Here is a 20,072-nt window from a genome sequence, read left to right on the forward strand (position 1 = left end):
ATCCAACTTTGATGTAATGTCCTTAAAACAAGTCAAAATGAGGCTCAGTAGTGTGTGTGGCCTCCATGTGCCTGTATGACCTCCCTACAACCCACACAAGTGGCTCAGGTAGTGCAGCTCATCCAGGATGGCACATCAATGCGAGCTGTGGCAAGAGGGTTTGCTGTGTCTGTCAGCGTAGTGTCCAGAGCATGGAGGCGCTACCAGGAGACAGGCCAGTACATCAGGAGATGTGGAGGGGGCCGTAGGAGGGCAACAACCCAGCAGCAGGACCGCTACCTCCGCCTTTGTGCAAGGAGGAACAGGAGGAGCACTGCCAGAGCCCTGCAAAATGACCTCTAGCAAGCCACAAATGTGCATGCGTCTACTCAAACGATCAGAAACAGACTCCATGAGGGTGATATGAGGGCCCGACGTCCACAGGTGGGGGTTGTGCTTACAGCCCAACACCGTGCAGGACGTTTGGCATTTGCCACAGAACACCAAGATTGGCAAATTCGCCACTGGCGCCCTGTGCTGTTCACAGATGAAAGCAGGTTCTCACTGAGCACATGTGACAGACGTGACAGAGTTTGGAGACGCCAAGGAGAACGTTCTGCTGCCTGCAACATCCTCCAGCATGACCGGTTTGGCAGTGGGTCAGTAATGGTTTGGGGTGGCATTTCTTTGCGGGGCCGCACAGCCCTCCATGTGCTCGCCAGAGGTAGCCTGACTGCCATTAGGTACCGAGATGAGATCCTCAGACCCCTTGTGAGACCATATGCTAGTGCAGTTGGCCCTGGGTTCCTCCTAATGCAAGACAATGCTAGACCTCATGTGGCTGGAGTGTGTCAGCAGTTCCTGCAAGACGAAGGCATTGATGCTATGGACTGGCCCGCCCGTTCCCCAGACCTGAATCCAATTGAGCACATCTGGGACATCATGTCTCGCTCCATCCACCAACCATAGACTGTCCAGGAGTTGGCGGATGCATTAGTCCAGGTCTGGGAGGAGATCCCTCAGGAGACCATCCGCCACCTCATCAGGAGCATGCCCAGGCATTGTAGGGAGGTCATTCAGGCACGTGGAGGCCACACACACTACTGAGCCTCATTATGACTTGTTTTAAGGACATTACATCACAGTTGGATCAGCCTGTAGTGTGTTTTTCCACTTTAATTTTGAGGGTGACTCCAAATCCAGACCTCCATGGGTTAATAAATTTGATTTCCATTGATAATTTTTGTGTGATTTTGCTGTCAGCACATTCAACTATGTAAAGAACAAAGTATTTAATAAGAATATTTCATTCATTCAGATCTAGGATGTGTTATTTTAGTGTTCCCTTTATTTTTTTGAGCAGTGTGTATATATATATATATATATATATATATATATGAGGCCCCAGAGCTATCTCTGACTGGGCCCCAAGATTTCTCTTGACGGCCCTGCTACCCAGTAGGTAATATGGACACCACAGATGCATTATTGCTTTAACCATAGTAATTGTAGACATCACAAAAGGCACTACTGCTGGACTATACTGAAGTAAATACTGACATCACAAATGCATTATTGCTGCTTTTACTATAGTAATGACTATTGCTTGACTATACAGTAGTAGCTAATGACTTAACAATGGCACTATTGCTTAACTATATAATAGCAAATACTGACATCAAAAAGGCATCATTGTTGCTTTTACCATTTTAATTACAGGTACCACAAAGGCATTATGGCAGCTTTTAGCATAGTAAATACTGACATCACAAAGGCACTATGGCAGACCAATACAGTAGTAGCTACTGACATCACAAAAGCACTATAGCAGACCAATAGAGTAGTAGCTACTGATATCACAAAAGCACTATGGCAGACCAATACAGTAGTAGCTACTGACATCACAAAGGCACTATAGCAGACCAATACAGTAGTAGCTACTGACATCACAAAAGCACTATTGCGGACCATACAGTAGTAGCTACTGACATCACAAAGGCACTATAGCAGACCAATACTGTAGTAGCTACTGACATCACAAAGGCACTATGACAGACCAAGACAGTAGTAGCTACTGACATCACAAAGGCACTATGACAGACCAAGACAGTAGTAGCTACTGACATCACAAAAGCACTATTGCGGACCATACAGTAGTAGCTACTGACATCACAAAGGCACTATAGCAGACCAATACTGTAGTAGCTACTGACATCACAAAGGCATTATGGAAGCTACTTATATCACAAAAGCACTATAGCAGACCAATACAGTAGTAGCTACTGACATCACAAAGGCATCATGGCATACCAATACAGTAGTAGCTACTGACATCACAAAAGCACTATTGCAGACCAATACAGCAGTAGCTACTGACATCACAAAAGCACTATTGCAGACCAATACAGTAGTAGCTACTGACATCACAAAGGCACTATTGCAGACCAATACAGTAGTAGCTACTGACATCACAAAGGCACTATGGCAGACCAATACAGTAGTAGCTACTGACATCACAAAGGCACTATGGAAGACCAATACAGTAGTAGCTACTGACATCACAAAGGCACTATAGCAGACCAATACAGTAGTAGCTACTGATATCATAAAGGCACTATAGCAGACCAATACAGTAGTAGCTACTGACATCACAAAGGCACTATGGCCTGATTATACGTTATTAAATACGGACATCACATTACTGCTGCTTTTATAATAGTAATTACTGACCTTACAAAGGCATTATTTCTGCTTTTAACATAGTAAATACTCGCCTCACAAAGGCATGATGCTGGACTATACAGAAGTAACTTATGACATCACAGATGCATTATTGCTGATTTTACAATTGTAACTTTTAACATTACAAAGGCAGTATTATTTGACAATACAGTAATACATACTGACATCACAAAGGCGCTCCTGCTTCATTGTGCAGCAGGAAATAACTGACATCACAGAGACACTATTGTAGCCAATACAGTAGTAGCTACAGACATCACAAAGGCACTATGGCAAACCATTACAGTAGTAGCTACTGACATCACAAAAGCACTATTGCAGACCAATACAGTTGTAGCTACAGACATCACAAACGCACTATAACAGACCAATACAGTTGTAGCTACAGACATCACAAAAGCACTATAGCAGACCAATAGAGTAGTAGCTACTGATATCACAAAAGCACTATGGCAGACCAATACAGTAGTAGCTACTGACATCACAAAGGCACTATGGCAGACCAAGACAGTAGTAGCTACTGACATCACAAAGGAATTATGGAAGACCAATACAATAGTAGCTACTGACATCACAAAGGCACTATGGCATACAAATACAGTAGTAGCTACTGACATCACAAAGGCACTATGGCAGACCAATACTGTAGTAGCTACTGACATCACAAATGCATTATGGAAGACCAATACAATAGTAGCTACTGACATCACAAAGGCACTATAGCAGACCAATATAGTAGTAGCTACTGACATCACAAAGGCACTTTGGAAGACCAATACAGTAGTAGCTACTGACATCACAAAGGCACTATAGCAGACCAATACAGTAGTAGCTACTGACATCACAAAGGCACTATAGCAGACCAATACAGTAGTAGCTACTGACATCACAAAGGCACTTTGGAAGACCAATACAGTAGTAGCTACTGACATCACAAAGGCACTATAGCAGACCAATACAGTAGTAGCTACTGACATCACAAAGGCACTATAGCAGACCAATACAGTAGTAGCTACTGACATCACAAAGGCACTATGGCCTGACTATACGTTATTAAATACGGACATCACATTACTGCTGCTTTTACAATAGTAATTACTGACCTTACAAAGGCATTATTTCTGCTTTTAACATAGTAAATGCTCGCCTCACAAAGGCATGATGCTGGACTATACAGAAGTAACTTATGACATCACAGATGCATTATTGCTGATTTTACAATTGTAACTTTTAACATTACAAAGGCAGTATTATTTGACAATACAGTAATACATACTGACATCACAAAGGCGCTCTTGCTTCATTGTGCAGCAGGAAATAACGGACATGACAGAGGCACTATTGTAGCCAATACAGTAGTAGCTACAGACATCACAAAGGCACTATGGCAAACCATTACAGTAGTAGCTACTGACATCACAAAAGCACTATTGCAGACCAATACAGTTGTAGCTACAGACATCACAAAGGCACTATGGCAGACCAATACAGTAGTAGCTGTGGAAAGTAATTTAGCGAAATCCGAGATGAAATGGATTTTTAAGTTAAATTCTTTAATCCCTAATGGTCTTAATTCAGATTTTGAGCTTAAATGGTTTTTATAAATTCATGAGATTGTTTTAATTTGTTTTAACAATTTTTGTCTTTTGGGTACTTGTCGTCATGCACTTTATGGACTCTATCTAAGGACTTTGGACACTTTTATTCTTGTTAATGGACGTTTGAATGCACATTTTATGGAGCTATAGAGGATGGACTTATATTATTGCATCGATTCCGCTATTTGGAGCGCTCTGTGGAGCGCAAGAGCTCAACTTCCGGTCAACGAACGAGTGGAACGCATTGTGGAACGCATGCGAGTGACTTCCGGTTCCGGTCGGAAGTGCCGTGAACGTCATTTCCGCCGGAAATGAGAGCGGGAAGCTCCGTGGCGGGAATGTACGCAACAGCTGACATCTATGAGCTGATTTAGTGAGGGTATTTAAGATGTTTAACCAGCCACCATGCCTCTGATGAAGGACTGAGGTCCGAAAAGCTTCAGGCGTGGTGACTGGTGTTCTGAGGACAATTCCTGGCGGTGACAGATTCCTGAGAGTGGGGTTCAGTGTATCCGGACCGCTGAGCCGCATCATCCCATCTGAGATCTGGGAGGGTAACTGCACGAATGCCGGGCAAATGTCTTAACCCACAATAGTGGTTACATGCTTTTTATCATTCTGTTTATTGTGAGTGCAAATTTATTAAAACATCATTTTAACTTTGTATACGACTGTACTTGCACTATTTTTCGTTTATCTTTGTAAAATTTAAAGGTAACATCTATTCCTGTGGTGGAGCTACATATGTGAGGATAAGAGGATATTGCTAATAAGGTCCTTTTCCACACGGGATGCTGATTGTTCTTGGAGAAACATTGGAATAGAGACTGAATATTTCAGACACATCATTTGATGTAACATCTATTCCTGTGGTGGAGCTACATATGTGAGGACAAGAGGATATTGCTAATAAGGTCCTTTTCCACACGGTATGCTGATTGTTCTTGGAGGAACATTGGAATAGAGACTGAATACTTCAGACACATCATTTGATGTAAGATATTTGGACTTTGATAAGAACATTTGTGACTAGCGCATTGGTGCCCATATATATATCTTGTTCTGTTTATTATCTAGGGACCTGTGAGGAGTCCTTTTTGGTGCACTAAAGCTGCTGTTCATAGTTGGCGCGATATACAGAAATATTTCTTTTCAAGTTAACTATATCTTCACATTATCTGTTAATTGCTGCCGATATGTTCACTTTTAGAGATAGTAGAAGGGAATTATTGCCCACACTTTTTTGTAACGAAAGAGATGTTACTGTTTCTGATGAAGATTTAGGCACGGTTTTGAAAAAGTTAGAAAATGCGGTACTCAAAGAAAATTGCGTTTGGTGGGAAATTATTACCCTAGAAAAGTATGAATCTAGTAAACTCATCCCGAAAGGTTTAAAGATCTTGAAACCGCCATCCTTTGGGCAAGAGAATGGCGATTTCAAGGAGGAATGGGATAAAATCCTGGATCAATGTTCTTTTCGTCTTATAGAATTGATATTGAAGGAGCGAAAAAAACATCTATCTGCTTTAACAAAAGAGATTGATAATTTACAAACCTTGATAGAGCCATTTAAAAATCTTCAGGATTTTAAAGAAGCCGAGATTGAAATAATGAGGAAATTAAATAAGGAAACTAGGGATCTCAAGGAACGAAAACAGAAAAAATTCTTTAGAGATCTAGATAATTTTAATGACAAGAAAAACAAAGAGTGCATAACGTCTGAAAAGCAGGCGATAACAAATCAAACTGAGAGATTGGAGGAAATAATACAAAAATCAAGGAGGCCCTTTAAAAATAGAAATATAGAGACAGAATGGCAACAAGTGGAAAGACGAAACAATGGTTTTAGGAATTATAGAGGGGGAGACAACCCAGACAACAAAGTGATTCTGGGAGATTCTATCATCATGAGAAGAGAAGCTCAAACGATGGTTGGGCAAATAACAGATATCAAAATAATGATTATTCATCTCAACAGGAATTTGGTATACCTGTTGTGAGGAACCGGTTTGAGCATATGAATGGTAACAGAGAGCAGGCACCTCGTTTTTTAGATCAGGACCAGAGGAGGGGGAGGAGGTTGTAAAAGATGTGAAAAAATGTAAAAAAACAAGGAGGGGCAAGAGAGGTTTAGGGAAGAAGAAAAGGAGGGTTAAGAAAGTAACCTTGCCTGTAAATAATTCTACTACAAAGATCTTTAACCTTAGCAAAAGACATTTGAGTAAAGATGAGGAAAATGTATTGAAAAAGGGCTTGAAATTCTCTCCGACAAGCCGGGTCGACCCCTTTGATTTCTTTGTCGATATCAATAAGTATATCAGAAAGCTTACAGTGAAAAGGTTCTTTTTAAGTAAAGATGGAAAAGAATGTGAACTTGAGGGGGGTATATATACCACTAAATTTAAACCCAAGTCGACTTTTTATCCGTCCCACCAGAAAGGTTGTTATATAGAGTGTTTTGGAAAATTAGTAAATAATGAAGTACAGGCACTCATGAAAAAGAAAAAGAAATTTAAATGTAATTTGACAAAAAGTGAGTTTTCAGCACTAAAATCACTGAGAGATGATGAGAGTTTAATAATTAAACCAGCAGATAAAGGGGGAGGGGTGGTCCTAATGGATAAGGAATATTATGTTGAAGGGATCATGAAACAATTGGAGGATGGTAAGACATATAGAAAGTTAAAATTAGATCCAACAGCAAGGATAATAAAAGAACTGAATACCCTAACAGAGGAGGCATTGAAAAGTGGGGTCTTGACCAAATCTGAGGTAGAATTCATTAACATCTTATTCCCAACGGTACCAACCTTCTATACCCTACCGAAAATCCATAAGGATACCCAAAATCCACCGGGACGGCCTATAGTGGCAGGGACAAACAGCATTACCTCTAACCTGTCGGCGGTTGTTGACTCCTTTCTTCAACCTTTGGTGAGACTGACAAATTCCTTCCTTAAAGATACTAATGATGTTCTGCAGGTGCTAGAGGAAATACAATGGGGAGAGGATTTTATCTTGATAAGTGCAGACGTTTCTACACTATATACGATAATAGAGATGAATAAGGGTTTGGAAGCAGTCTCTTACTTTCTTGACAAATCTGAACTCTCAGTGTCAATAAAGACATTTGTTTTAAAAAGTATAAGATTCATCCTAACGAATAATTATTTTTATTTTGATGGTTTTTATTATATACAAATGGTCGGCACCGCCATGGGCACCAGATTCGCCCCAGTTATGCCAATTTATTTATGGCATATTGGGAAACCATTATGGTGTGGCATCACGGTCAGCTGGGGGCGGGTCTGGTGTCCTGGCGCCGTTTTATAGATGACATTTTATTTATATGGAACGGAACGGCTGAGGAACTAGAAGAATTCTGTCATAATCTGAATACGAATGATTTTAATGTTAATCTTACGTTCTCAATCAGTAAAACGACCATTACATTTTTAGATTTATGTATCTATGTGAAGGATAATACTCTTCTCACTAAACTATATAGAAAAGATACAGATTCAAATTGTTTCATAGAGAGGAGTAGCCTACACCATAAAAACTGGTTAGACGGAATACCGTATGGACAATTTTTAAGGGTGAAACGTAATTGCACTGAAACAACAGTATGTGACCAGCAAATTACAGAGTTGAGTGAGAGGTTTCTTGATAAAGGATATAAGAAGGAGGACATTATAGCCTCTAAAGTACGTGTTGAATCCATTGATAGAAAACAGTTGCTAAAAGGGAATAATAGAAAGGATAAGGGTACTGAGAGTCAACTACAGAAGTGGAATTTTATTAGTAATTATGGTGTCCAACATAAAGAAATTGAATCCATTTTCAGAAAACACTGGAAAACAGGGCCGTAACTACGTGTGTGCCAAGTGGGCTTGGCACACAGCGCAGTTGCCCTGAGGGCGCACGGCCAGCGGCATGTAATGAGTCAAATTGACTCATTACATGCCGCCTCTGCTGTGTGCGCCGTGCGCCGCGCTGTGGAGGGAGAAGTCTGCAGCGCCGGGCAGGTGAGAAGGAGGAGGAGGGAGGGGGAGCAGGGAGCCGCAGCAGCGCTATTTCATTGGTAGTAAGCGCCGCTGCAGCATCCCCCTCTCCTTCCGTATTGGCTGCCCGGCGCTGCTGTGGATGCTGGGATGCGGTTCCTCTATCCCAGCATCCACAGCAGCGCTGGGCAGCCAATACGGAAGGAGAGGGGGATGCTGCAGCGGCGCTTACTACCAATGACATAGCGCTGCTGCCGCTCCCTGCTCCCCCTCCCTCCTCCTCCTTCTCACCTGCCTGCACCGAGGGAGCTGCATGAGGAGCCTGACATGGTAAGTATGTATCTCTCTTTCTCTTTCTCTCTCTCTTTCTCTCTCTCAGGGGGACACCGTCTGCCGCAATGTGTAAAAAGGTAAAAAGGGGGACTGGCTGGCACAATGTGTAAAAAGGGGGACTGGCTGTCGCAATGTGTAAAAAGGGGGCCTAGCTGCCGCAATGTGTAAAAAGGGGGACTGGCTGCCGCAATGTGTAAAATGGGGACTGGCTGCCGCAATGTGTAAAAAGGAAGATCTGGGAGGGGAGTACATGTAACTGCAATGTAATGGTGTGCTGGGCATATACGCTAGTGTAGAACAGAAACTTGCAGGAAATTGGGCTCCCTTGATGATGGGCTACAATCTGAAATATTTTGATCAAAATATGACCAAATCCCCAATGTTTTATTTACTACATACACACAGATGTGCAGTATATTATTATTAGTGCAGACAGCAAAAGTCTTAGTTTTGTATACACATTAATACTGCCACACAGCTGGTACCATTACAAGATGCAGACCAGCTCTGGCAAAATACCTCAGGTAAGTCACCTGTATATATATGTACCAATGTGACACAGTAATGGCAATAATATATAAATGTAATAGCAGCTGAATGAGCCTCCTTTGGACAAGAAATACAAAAGGGATTTTTCCCACGCACTCTGCTGGCTGTTAGTAAGAAGAACTATATACACTATGTAATAATAGAAAATTTAGAGCTCTTCGTTACATATGTTTTGCAAAAGATATGATAAGCCTCCAGGCCACTTCACGGCTGCTCTATTACTGGAGGTCCCTAACTAAGCATAAGTCCAGGGCTTGGACCCCACAAAGTCGGCTCAGGCCGACCACCCTAGGGCAGCACACCATTGAAATACTAAAGTGTTAATATGTGTTAAGAAAGAAGCAGAAGCTATGGGTTAGAAAGTGCTACAAAAATAAGGGTGTTAATAAAATACTCAAAAGGGTAATATTAGTGAAAAATAGGAGTGTTACATAAGTGCTAAATAAATAATATGGCGTGCTACCCCAAGGTGGCCCAGCCCCACCAGACCCGGGGGGTACCACTCCCCAAACCCATACACAGCATCATAATAATAATAATAATAATAATAACATCCACTATGGGTCATACAATTGCTTAATGTATGGCCACATGATAATGGCACATACAAAACATATCCAGATTGAGAGCTAGTTTACCTGGAGGCACCCCTGTATCCTCCAAATGGGAGCTGCATGAGGAGCCTGACATGGTAAGTATGTATCTCTCTTTCTCTTTCTCTTTCTCTCTCTCTCTCTCAGGGGGACACCGTCTGCCGCAATGTGTAAAAAGGGGGACTGGCTGCCGCAATGTGTAAAAAGGGGGACTGGCTGCCGCAATGTGTAAAAAGGGGGCCTGGCTGCCGCAATGTGTAAAAAGGGGGACTGGCTGCCGCAATGTGTAAAAAGGGGGCCTGGCTGCCGCAATGTGTAAAATGGGGACTGGCTGCCGCAATGTGTAAAATGGGGACTGGCTGCCGCAATGTGTAAAATGGGGGACTGGCTGCCGCAATGTGTAAAAAGGGGGACTGGCTGCCGCAATGTGTAAAAAGGGGGCCTGGCTGCCGCAATGTGTAAAATGGGGACTGGCTGCCGCAATGTGTAAAAAGGGGGACTGGCTGCCGCAATGTGTAAAAAGTGGGACTGGCTGCCGTAATGTGTAAAAACGGGGACGCTGTCTGCCGTAATGTGTAAAAAAGGGGACACTGTCTGCCGTAATGTTAAAAAAGGGGACGCTGTCTGCTGTAATGTGTAAAAAAGGGGACGCTGTCTGCCGCAATGTGTAAAAAGGGGGACTGGCTGCCGCAATGTGTTAAAAGGGAGACTGTCTGCTGTAATGTGTAAAAAGGGGGATGCTGTCTGCTGTAATGTATAAAAGGGGCTCTACCTGGTGTAGTGGCGCTACTGTGCAGCGTAATTTGAATAATGTAGACTACTGTGCACCGTAGTATGAATTGCTATTATTTTGTGGCCACGCCCCTTCCCAGTGTGGCCACGCCCCTATAATTTTTTGACGCGCCTACGCCGCGCACTGCCCCTATCTTACATGGGGGGCGCCACTGCCGTTTCTTGCACACAGCGCTAAAATGCCTAGTTACGCCACTGCCCCTAGCACCCTGTACATACTCGTGCTGCTGACAGCAGTGGTACGGGCATCTATCAGGGTGGGTGGTTCTATGCGTAGTAAGCAAAAAAAGACAATCTTAAGAGACTACGCACCCCCAGAAACCCCTCAAAAAGACTGTGCGTGCCTTATGTTACTGCTACAGCAATCCTTGCTAAAACAAATTATATTTTAATTTATACACACACACACTAACGTTTGCCCGTGCCTTTGTTCACATGGATATCTGCTATTACTCAGCGGAACTAATTTTACAAGGACATTAGTGCAATGTAATATTGTGATTATATGTACACATTGGGCACGGTTCAATTCGATGACAGTTGAATAGCGGTGGGAATTAGCTCCCGGGGCTATTCAATACAGCGCAGTGAAAAGTCAGAGAATGTCCATTCTCCCGGACTAAACAGGGTGTCATCAACTGTCATCAAATTGAATCGTGCCCATTGATCAAAAAATTTATTTGTAAACAATATATGCAGGGGATGCCGTGGCCTGTATTCTGACCGCTGGCACCCCGGCCGCCGGAATATTCTACCCAACCCGTGTGGGGTCTGCACATTTCAGAAGGAAGGAGGGGGACAATGTCATAGTGGACAAGTGTACCGCATATAAGTGGCAGTACATATCTGAAAGTGTACCGCATATAAGTGGCAGTACATATCTGAAAGTGTACCGCATATAAGTGGCAGTACATATCTGAAAGTGTACCGCATACAAGTGGCACTACATATCTGAATAGCAGGAGGGTACAGACTCACCTCTGTGGCTAAACATGCAGAGTTACCTATTTTATGGTGTGTAGATGCAACATTTACGGATAAAAAACAGCATATTTTCCAATAATATTCCTCAACAAGCTGGTATAAGCAGACGTCATGTAATAACAAATGAGAACCTCCGTTTATGAAACTTATGTAGTATGATGTCATAGCTAACACTGGCACACAATCCTGTGCTTAGATATAATGTTATACTGATGGAAATTGATACCTGAGTAATCTAGTGCTACATTTGTATCATATCACACTGTTCCTGAGATTACATTTATATCTTACTCTCTATAATCAGTGTTCTCATACAAGTTCTAAGAAATAAATAAGAAATGTTTACTTGACACTGGATGTTTAATAAGACAGATATAATAAATGTATCAATTATTATAGTTGTGTTACATTACACTGCTCTTAAATCTATACCTGTACCCAACTGAAATTCTTTTTATAACCAGTACTACAACAACTAAATGGGGTTTCAATATTAAGTTACCAGCTACTGTAACTTATATGGGCATGCAAAGTTGGTCTGCATATGTTATATATTACCAGTAGCGGATCTTGCCACGGGCAAGCAGGACTTTTGCCCGGGGCGCCGCCTTCCGGAGGGCGCCGGCGCCTTCCGGAGAGCACCGCACCATGGCAAGATCCGCTACTGCTGTACCCCTTGCTGCCCGCTGTGTCCCTCTGCTGTGTCCCCATGTGAGGGGAACTAGACGCTACGCGTCTAGTTTCCCTTCGTGGGGGTGACCTTTGCTGTGTGGTGCGCGATGATGTCATCGCGCACCGCTCAGCATTTCAGTGGCGCTACTCTACTGTACAGGGGGCGTAACTGACCATGCCCCCTGTACGAAGCCACACCCCTATTTCCCGCCCGGGGCGCAAATAGGGCTAGAACCGGCCCTGTATATTACTATTAGGAGACACATGAAATCATAAACCTATTGTGGCCCACAGATGACTGGTTGGTAATATTTGATCTAACATTATATTTTATTGAGAGTGTTAAATTGGTGCAACAGGCCATTAGTGACCTGAATCACAATACCTATATCCTGTGCTATCACCAGTTCTGATATATACTCACTATAGGGTGATTACTGCTAGTGGCAGAGATGGTTTCATTTCATTTTGACCACACAAGCGAAATCAATCTGATATAACATGGCACAGAATGCCTCTGTTAGTAGGTGGATAATACCTTACTCAGCTATTAACAGAACATATCAGGAAACTCAGAGTATTCCAAGCCACCGTCAGCAGACTTTCTCAGAGGACTATACCAATGGATACAAAGTGATAGATACCATCTATACTCTATGGGGGGGAATTCAGATCTGATCGCTGGGCTGATCACTTTGCTGTCCTGCGTTCAGATAGTCGCCGCCTCCAGGGCGAGTGTAAATTCGCTGTGCAAGTGTGCGATCCCATGTGTACGCCAAGCTGCAAACATCCCCTGTGTGCAGTCTCTATGCAGCCCAGGACTTACTCCTCCAGTGCAATGAGAACAGGCTGATCGGGGCCGGAGCTGACGTCAGACACCCTCCCTAAAAACGCTTGGGCACGCCTGTGTTTTTCAGGACACTCCCCATAAATGCTCAGTTACCACCCACAAATGGCCTCCTCCTGTCACTCACCTTGTGAACACCTGTGCGATTAGATTTTTCGCACCATCCTGACGCTGACCGGCGATGCCCTTTTGTTGTTGTCTGACGCGCGTGCGCATTGCAGTGCATAGTATGTGCAGTTAGGACCTTATCGCCCACTGTGCGACAACACACAGCATCAATCAGGTATGACTCAGGCCCTTTAGCTAATCAGTCTGCAGAAAAGACGAGGCAAAGGGCAGCACAGTTACTAGATGTATTATTATTCTAGTCAACGTTTTGCTGACACATGACACACACAATCTCTCCCTTCGCAAAACAAACTCTGTACTGATGCTAATGCTCTTCACCATCTCTTGGCTCTTTCATACAGTTACACATGCCTACAAATAATTGGAAACCACCTTAAATGTGATTGTTCTTAATAATGGTTGCAATGGGGAAATAGAAGTGATTGCATGGTAATACTCCTGCCACCAGTTGAGATTAAGGGGCAGATTTATTAAGCTCGGTAAAGTGATAAAGTGGAAGGTGATAATGGACCAGCCAGTCAGCTCCTAACTGTCATTTTTCAAACCCAGCCTGTGACATGGCATTAATGATCTGATTGGCTGGTCCTTTATCACCTTCCACTTTATCAGTTCACTGAGCTTAATAAATCTGCCCCTAAGTCACTTAGTAAAAAAAATAGCTATCATTATTATCAATTATTTTTGAGGTGCTTGAATTGAAAAGGGAAATTGTTGGGGATAATGGGTATACGTGGTATAAACACGTAGATTCTCCAATAATTAGACTGTGTTACATGCTTCTCTGGTCTGAAATGACCGCAATACAGTCTAATCCCTCCTCACAAATGTCATATTTCTTATAAAATATAAATTTTGATGTCATAATATGGGCCGGTACATTTTATATAGGTAGAATTAAGACACTTTCTACATATCTTACACAATTTAAAGTTTGGACAGAAAGAAACTTTCTTATACATCAACTGCCATAAAATGTAGATGATGTTTAGGACTAGGCTCAGCTGCACAATTGTGACATCACAGTCACTGCTGACATCACAGTCACTGCTGACATCATGCAGCTACTTCTACAGCTGCTGAAGCCCCTGAGAACCAGTCTTCAGACGTTCTAGACTGAAGACACATCTTGCGTTATATTCTCTAAAGGGCCCTGTTCCTGTCGGATGACAAAACATGGGAACGAATAGGAGAAAAAAAATACGAGAAAAAGCATGGAGATCCAGAGACAAGAGGCAGAAAAGAAAGAAGTGCAGAGGAAAACAGAACCGAAGAGGAAAGCAGGCAGGCCGGACCAACTCAGCAGCCAGAAAGGTGAGGAGATTTGTTGCACGATTACAGAGAGGATGGAACATGTTGGCAGCATTTCTGGAAAAGAAACAGGATCAATTCATAAAAGCATGTAACCGATGTCCCAGATTTTGGCGTGACAGGAGAAACGCTGACATTACTGAAGATCCAGGGGAAGGGTGCAGCCATATGGCAGGCCCGGTTTCCCTTTCAGCTAAAAAGATCACTAGGAAGGGATCACGAAGAAACTGGGACAGAATTGCAGCATTTCTAAAAAATAAAAAAGATCAATTCATAACAGCATTTAGAAGAGACCGACCAGGCGCTACGCCCACCAGCCAACAAAACACCGATACTGCCCCCTTAACAGTGGACAAATTCACTTTCCACTCAATACTTGGAGAGGGAGGCTACGGAAAAGTGCTGCTGGCAACAGACGCTCTTCGCAGGGAAAGAGTGGCAATTAAGATCTTAAAGAAGACAGCCCTAATAGAGAACGAGGGCAGCTTGGTCGAGTTTCGGGTCCTTCAGCTGGCACATCAGAGCAATTTCCTTACTCATGGATATGCAGTCTTCCAAACAAATCGTTATCTATACTGTGTAATGGAACTGGCTAGTGGAGGAGATCTGTTCGATTTTGAGACATCAGAGATGGACCTTCCCACAATAACATTTATAGCGGCGGAATTGGTTTGTGGATTACAGTTCATGCATTCAAAAGGAATAATTCACAGAGACATCAAACTGGAAAATGTTCTGCTGACTGCAGACGGCCATGTGAAGATCACAGACTTTGGTCTAGCCCTAATGAATGTGTATGGAGTAATTGATAATGCAGGCATTTGCGGGACACCTGGCTATTTTGCTCCAGAAATGATAACCCGCCAGCCATACAGTGCAGCTGTGGACTGGTTCGCATTAGGGGTTATATTATATATGCTCGCTACAGGATCGGAGCCTTTCCCTGGAGAATCCGTGTCAGAGATAGCAGCAATGATCATTGCAGAGGAACCATCATACGAAGGCCTTACTGGAGTAACAAAGGACTTTTTATCCAACCTCCTGTGTAAGGACCAGTTCCTCCGGCTTGGGGTAAATGGCAACGTGCGAGAACACCCCTTCTTCTCTTCTATTAACTGGGAAGAGGTAGAGAGTGGAAAAACAGCATCCCCACTCACAGTGCTCAAGAACGCCATGGATCTAGATAAACAGAACATTCCTGTGCCCCACAGTGAAATTTTCACACAACCAATTCCTGCCATGGACCAGGGGCTATTTGACAACATTCAATTTGTATGCCCTGTATGGAGAGAAACGTACCATAATGTGCCAATGCAATCAGATATTATGCCCTAGACATGCACTAGCGTGAAATAGAAACATCTGCAATCCTTAAAACATCTTGTTCCTGTTGCATCAGCTGCCTGTTCCAACCTCCAGTGCATCCCTCACTATACACTGTCTGCCGCCTGCCCTGACCTCGGCTACGTCTCTGGAAATGCACCTGACCCACCCCGGCTACGTCCCAGGAGATCTGCCTACTGCAATATAGTGGTAGGCTGGACATATAAGCTAGGGTAGGGCCTTGCAGAAAATTGGGGTCCCTTGACGTTGGGCTGCAAGCTTAAATGTTTTGATCAAAATATGACAAAATACCCTCTGTTTTATTTTATACATGCACACAGATTTGCAGTATATTATAGGTAGCACCGACAGCAAAATATTTTTTTGTATACAGATGTGTCCTGCTATCCTTGGGACAGCGCAGCATAGCGGGGCGCATGTGATCACATGCTTCCACTATGCTACAGACTTGAATAGGAGCCGGCACGTGCATGTGCCCGACTCCCATTTACTTCAAAGGGACCGGCTGCGATGCAAACACTTGCGGCATACAAAAATGCGTTTGCATCACGATCCAGCTACAGAGTGTTGCTATAGTCAGCAGCGCCACAACAGGACACATCTGTACATATATGGCATTAATACTGCCATGCAGCTGGTACTATGCACACAATTGGTATAACCAAGCACAGGCCTAGTGCTATCATGGCAGCTTTCAGTCACGGCTATAAAAGGCCTAACTGGGTGCGGCTCACTAGCCAACCCTGTATAGATGCTCCCCTCTGTATCTGGGAGGGGAGTACATGTAACTGCAATGTAATAGTGTGCTGGGCATATTCGCTAGTGTAGAACAGAAACTTGCAGGAAATTGGGATCCCTTGATGATGGGCTGCAAGCTGAAATATTTTGATCAAAATATGACCAAATCCCCAATGTTTTATTTACTACAAACACACAGATGTGCAGTATATTATTATTAGTGCAGACAGCAAAAGTCTTAGTTTTGTATACACATTAATACTGCCACACAGCTGGTACCATTACAAGATGCAGACCCGCTCTGGCAAAATACCTCAGGTAAGTCACCTGTATAAATATGTACCAATGTGACACAGTAATGGCAATAATATATAAATGTAATAGCAGCTGAATGAGCCTCCTTTGGCGTAAGCTGCCATCCTACTCCAAACGTCCACTTACACATTTAGACCCACTGACTTCCCCAGCTATGTCATGCCCCCCTAGCCAGGGCCGTAACTACGTGTGTGCCAAGTGGGCTTGGCACACAGCACAGTTGCCCTGAGGGCGCACGGCCAGCGGCATGTAATGAGTCAAATTGACTCATTACATGCCGCCTCTGCTGTGTGCGCCGTGCGCCGCGCTGTGGAGGGAGAAGTCTGCAGCGCCGGGCAGGTGAGAAGGAGGAGGAGGGAGGGGGAGCAGGGAGCCGCAGCAGCGCTATTTCATTGGTAGTAAGCGCCGCTGCAGCATCCCCCTCTCCTTCCGTATTGGCTGCCCGGCGCTGCTGTGGATGCTGGGATGCGGTTCCTCTATCCCAGCATCCACAGCAGCGCTGGGCAGCCAATACGGAAGGAGAGGGGGATGCTGCAGCGGCGCTTACTACCAATGACATAGCGCTGCTGCCGCTCCCTGCTCCCCCTCCCTCCTCCTCCTTCTCACCTGCCTGCACCGAGGGAGCTGCATGAGGAGCCTGACATGGTAAGTATGTATCTCTCTTTCTCTTTCTCTCTCTTTCTCTCTCTCTCTCTCTCTCTCTCTCTCTCTCAGGGGGACACCGTCTGCCGCAATGTGTAAAAAGGTAAAAAGGGGGACTGGCTGCCACAATGTGTAAAAAGGGGGACTGGCTGTCGCAATGTGTAAAAAGGGGGCCTAGCTGCCGCAATGTGTAAAAAGGGGGCTGGCTGCCGCAATGTGTAAAATGGGGACTGGCTGCCGCAATGTGTAAAAAGGAAGATCTGGGAGGGGAGTACATGTAACTGCAATGTAATGGTGTGCTGGGCATATACGCTAGTGTAGAACAGAAACTTGCAGGAAATTGGGCTCCCTTGATGATGGGCTACAATCTGAAATATTTTGATCAAAATATGACCAAATCCCCAATGTTTTATTTACTACATACACACAGATGTGCAGTATATTATTATTAGTGCAGACAGCAAAAGTCTTAGTTTTGTATACACATTAATACTGCCACACAGCTGGTACCATTACAAGATGCAGACCAGCTCTGGCAAAATACCTCAGGTAAGTCACCTGTATATATATGTACCAATGTGACACAGTAATGGCAATAATATATAAATGTAATATAGCAGCTGAATGAGCCTCCTTTGGACAAGAAATACAAAAGGGATTTTTCCCACGCACTCTGCTGGCTGTTAGTAAGAAGAACTATATACACTATGTAATAATAGAAAATTTAGAGCTCTTCGTTACATATGTTTTGCAAAAGATATGATAAGCCTCCAGGCCACTTCACGGCTGCTCTATTACTGGAGGTCCCTAACTAAGCATAAGTCCAGGGCTTGGACCCCACAAAGTCGGCTCAGGCCGACCACCCTAGGGCAGCACACCATTGAAATACTAAAGTGTTAATATGTGTTAAGAAAGAAGCAGAAGCTTGTGGGTTAGAAAGTGCTACAAAAATAAGGGTGTTAATAAAATACTCAAAAGGGTAATATTAGTGAAAAAATAGGAGTGTTACATAAGTGCTAAATAAATAATATGGCGTGCTACCCCAAGGTGGCCCAGCCCCACCAGACCCGGGGGGTACCACTCCCCAAACCCATACACAGCATAATAATAATAATAATAATAATAATAATAACATCCACTATGGGTCATACAATTGCTTAATGTATGGCCACATGATAATGGCACATACAAAACATATCCAGATTGAGAGCTAGTTTACCTGGAGGCACCCCTGTATCCTCCAAATGGGAGCTGCATGAGGAGCCTGACATGGTAAGTATGTATCTCTCTTTCTCTCTCTCTCACTTTCAGGGGGACACCGTCTGCCGCAATGTGTAAAAAGGGGGACTGGCTGCCGCAATGTGTAAAAAGGGGGACTGGCTGCCGCAATGTGTAAAAAGGGGGACTGGCTGCCGCAATGTGTAAAAAGGGGGCCTGGCTGCCGCAATGTGTAAAAAGGGGGACTGGCTGCCGCAATGTGTAAAAAGGGGGCCTGGCTGCCGCAATGTGTAAAATGGGGACTGGCTGCCGCAATGTGTAAAATGGGGGACTGGCTGCCGCAATGTGTAAAAAGGGGGCCTGGCTGCCGCAATGTGTAAAATGGGGACTGGCTGCCGCAATGTGTAAAAAGGGGGACTGGCTGCCGCAATGTGTAAAAAGTGGGACTGGCTGCCGTAATGTGTAAAAACGGGGACGCTGTCTGCCGTAATGTGTAAAAAAGGGGACGCTGTCTGCCGTAATGTTAAAAAAGGGGACGCTGTCTGCTGTAATGTGTAAAAAAGGGGACGCTGTCTGCCGCAATGTGTTAAAAGGGAGACTGTCTGCTGTAATGTGTAAAAAGGGGGATGCTGTCTGCTGTAATGTATAAAAGGGGCTCTACCTGGTGTAGTGGCGCTACTGTGCAGCGTAATTTGAATAATGTAGACTACTGTGCACCGTAGTATGAATTGCTATTATTTTGTGGCCACGCCCCTTCCCCGTGTGGCCACGCCCCTATAAATTTTTGACGCGCCTACGGCGCACACTGCCCCTATCTTACATGGGGGGGCGCCACTGCCGTTTCTTGCACACAGCGCTAAAATGCCTAGTTACGCCACTGCCCCTAGCACCCTGTACATACTCGTGCTGCTGACAGCAGTGGTACGGGCATCTATCAGGGTGGGTGGTTCTATGCGTAGTAAGCAAAAAAAGCCAATCTTAAGAGACTACGCACCCCCAGAAACCCCTCAAAAAGACTGTGCGTGCCTTATGTTACTGCTACAGCAATCCTTGCTAAAACAAATTATATTTTAATTTATACACACACACACTAACGTTTGCCCGTGCCTTTGTTCACATGGATATCTGCTATTACTCAGCGGAACTAATTTTACAAGGACATTAGTGCAATGTAATATTGTGATTATATGTACACATTGGGCACGGTTCAATTCGATGACCGTTGAATAGCGGTGGGAATTAGCTCCCGGGGCTATTCAATACAGCGCAGTGAAAAGTCAGAGAA

The 20,072-nt window shown here is 44.0% G+C and overlaps 1 protein-coding gene across 2 annotated transcripts in view; it reads right to left on the bottom strand.

Annotated features, from left to right (window-relative positions):
- COG5 (component of oligomeric golgi complex 5) overlaps positions 1-20,072 on the bottom strand; it is an 866,036-nt gene that overhangs the window by 224,650 nt on the left and 621,314 nt on the right. Inside the window, exon 16 of one of the 2 annotated variants that reach the window (XM_063927059.1) lies at positions 7,218-7,304. The exons of the other annotated variant lie outside the window; for it this stretch is intronic. Within the exon in view, the coding sequence (XP_063783129.1) occupies positions 7,218-7,304 (87 nt within the window). The remainder of the gene's footprint in view (positions 1-7,217; positions 7,305-20,072) is intronic. 2 annotated transcript variants of the gene reach the window in all.

This window comes from Pseudophryne corroboree, chromosome 6 (genome assembly GCF_028390025.1).
Source record: "Pseudophryne corroboree isolate aPseCor3 chromosome 6, aPseCor3.hap2, whole genome shotgun sequence".
Classification (NCBI taxonomy): Eukaryota; Metazoa; Chordata; class Amphibia; order Anura; family Myobatrachidae; genus Pseudophryne; species Pseudophryne corroboree.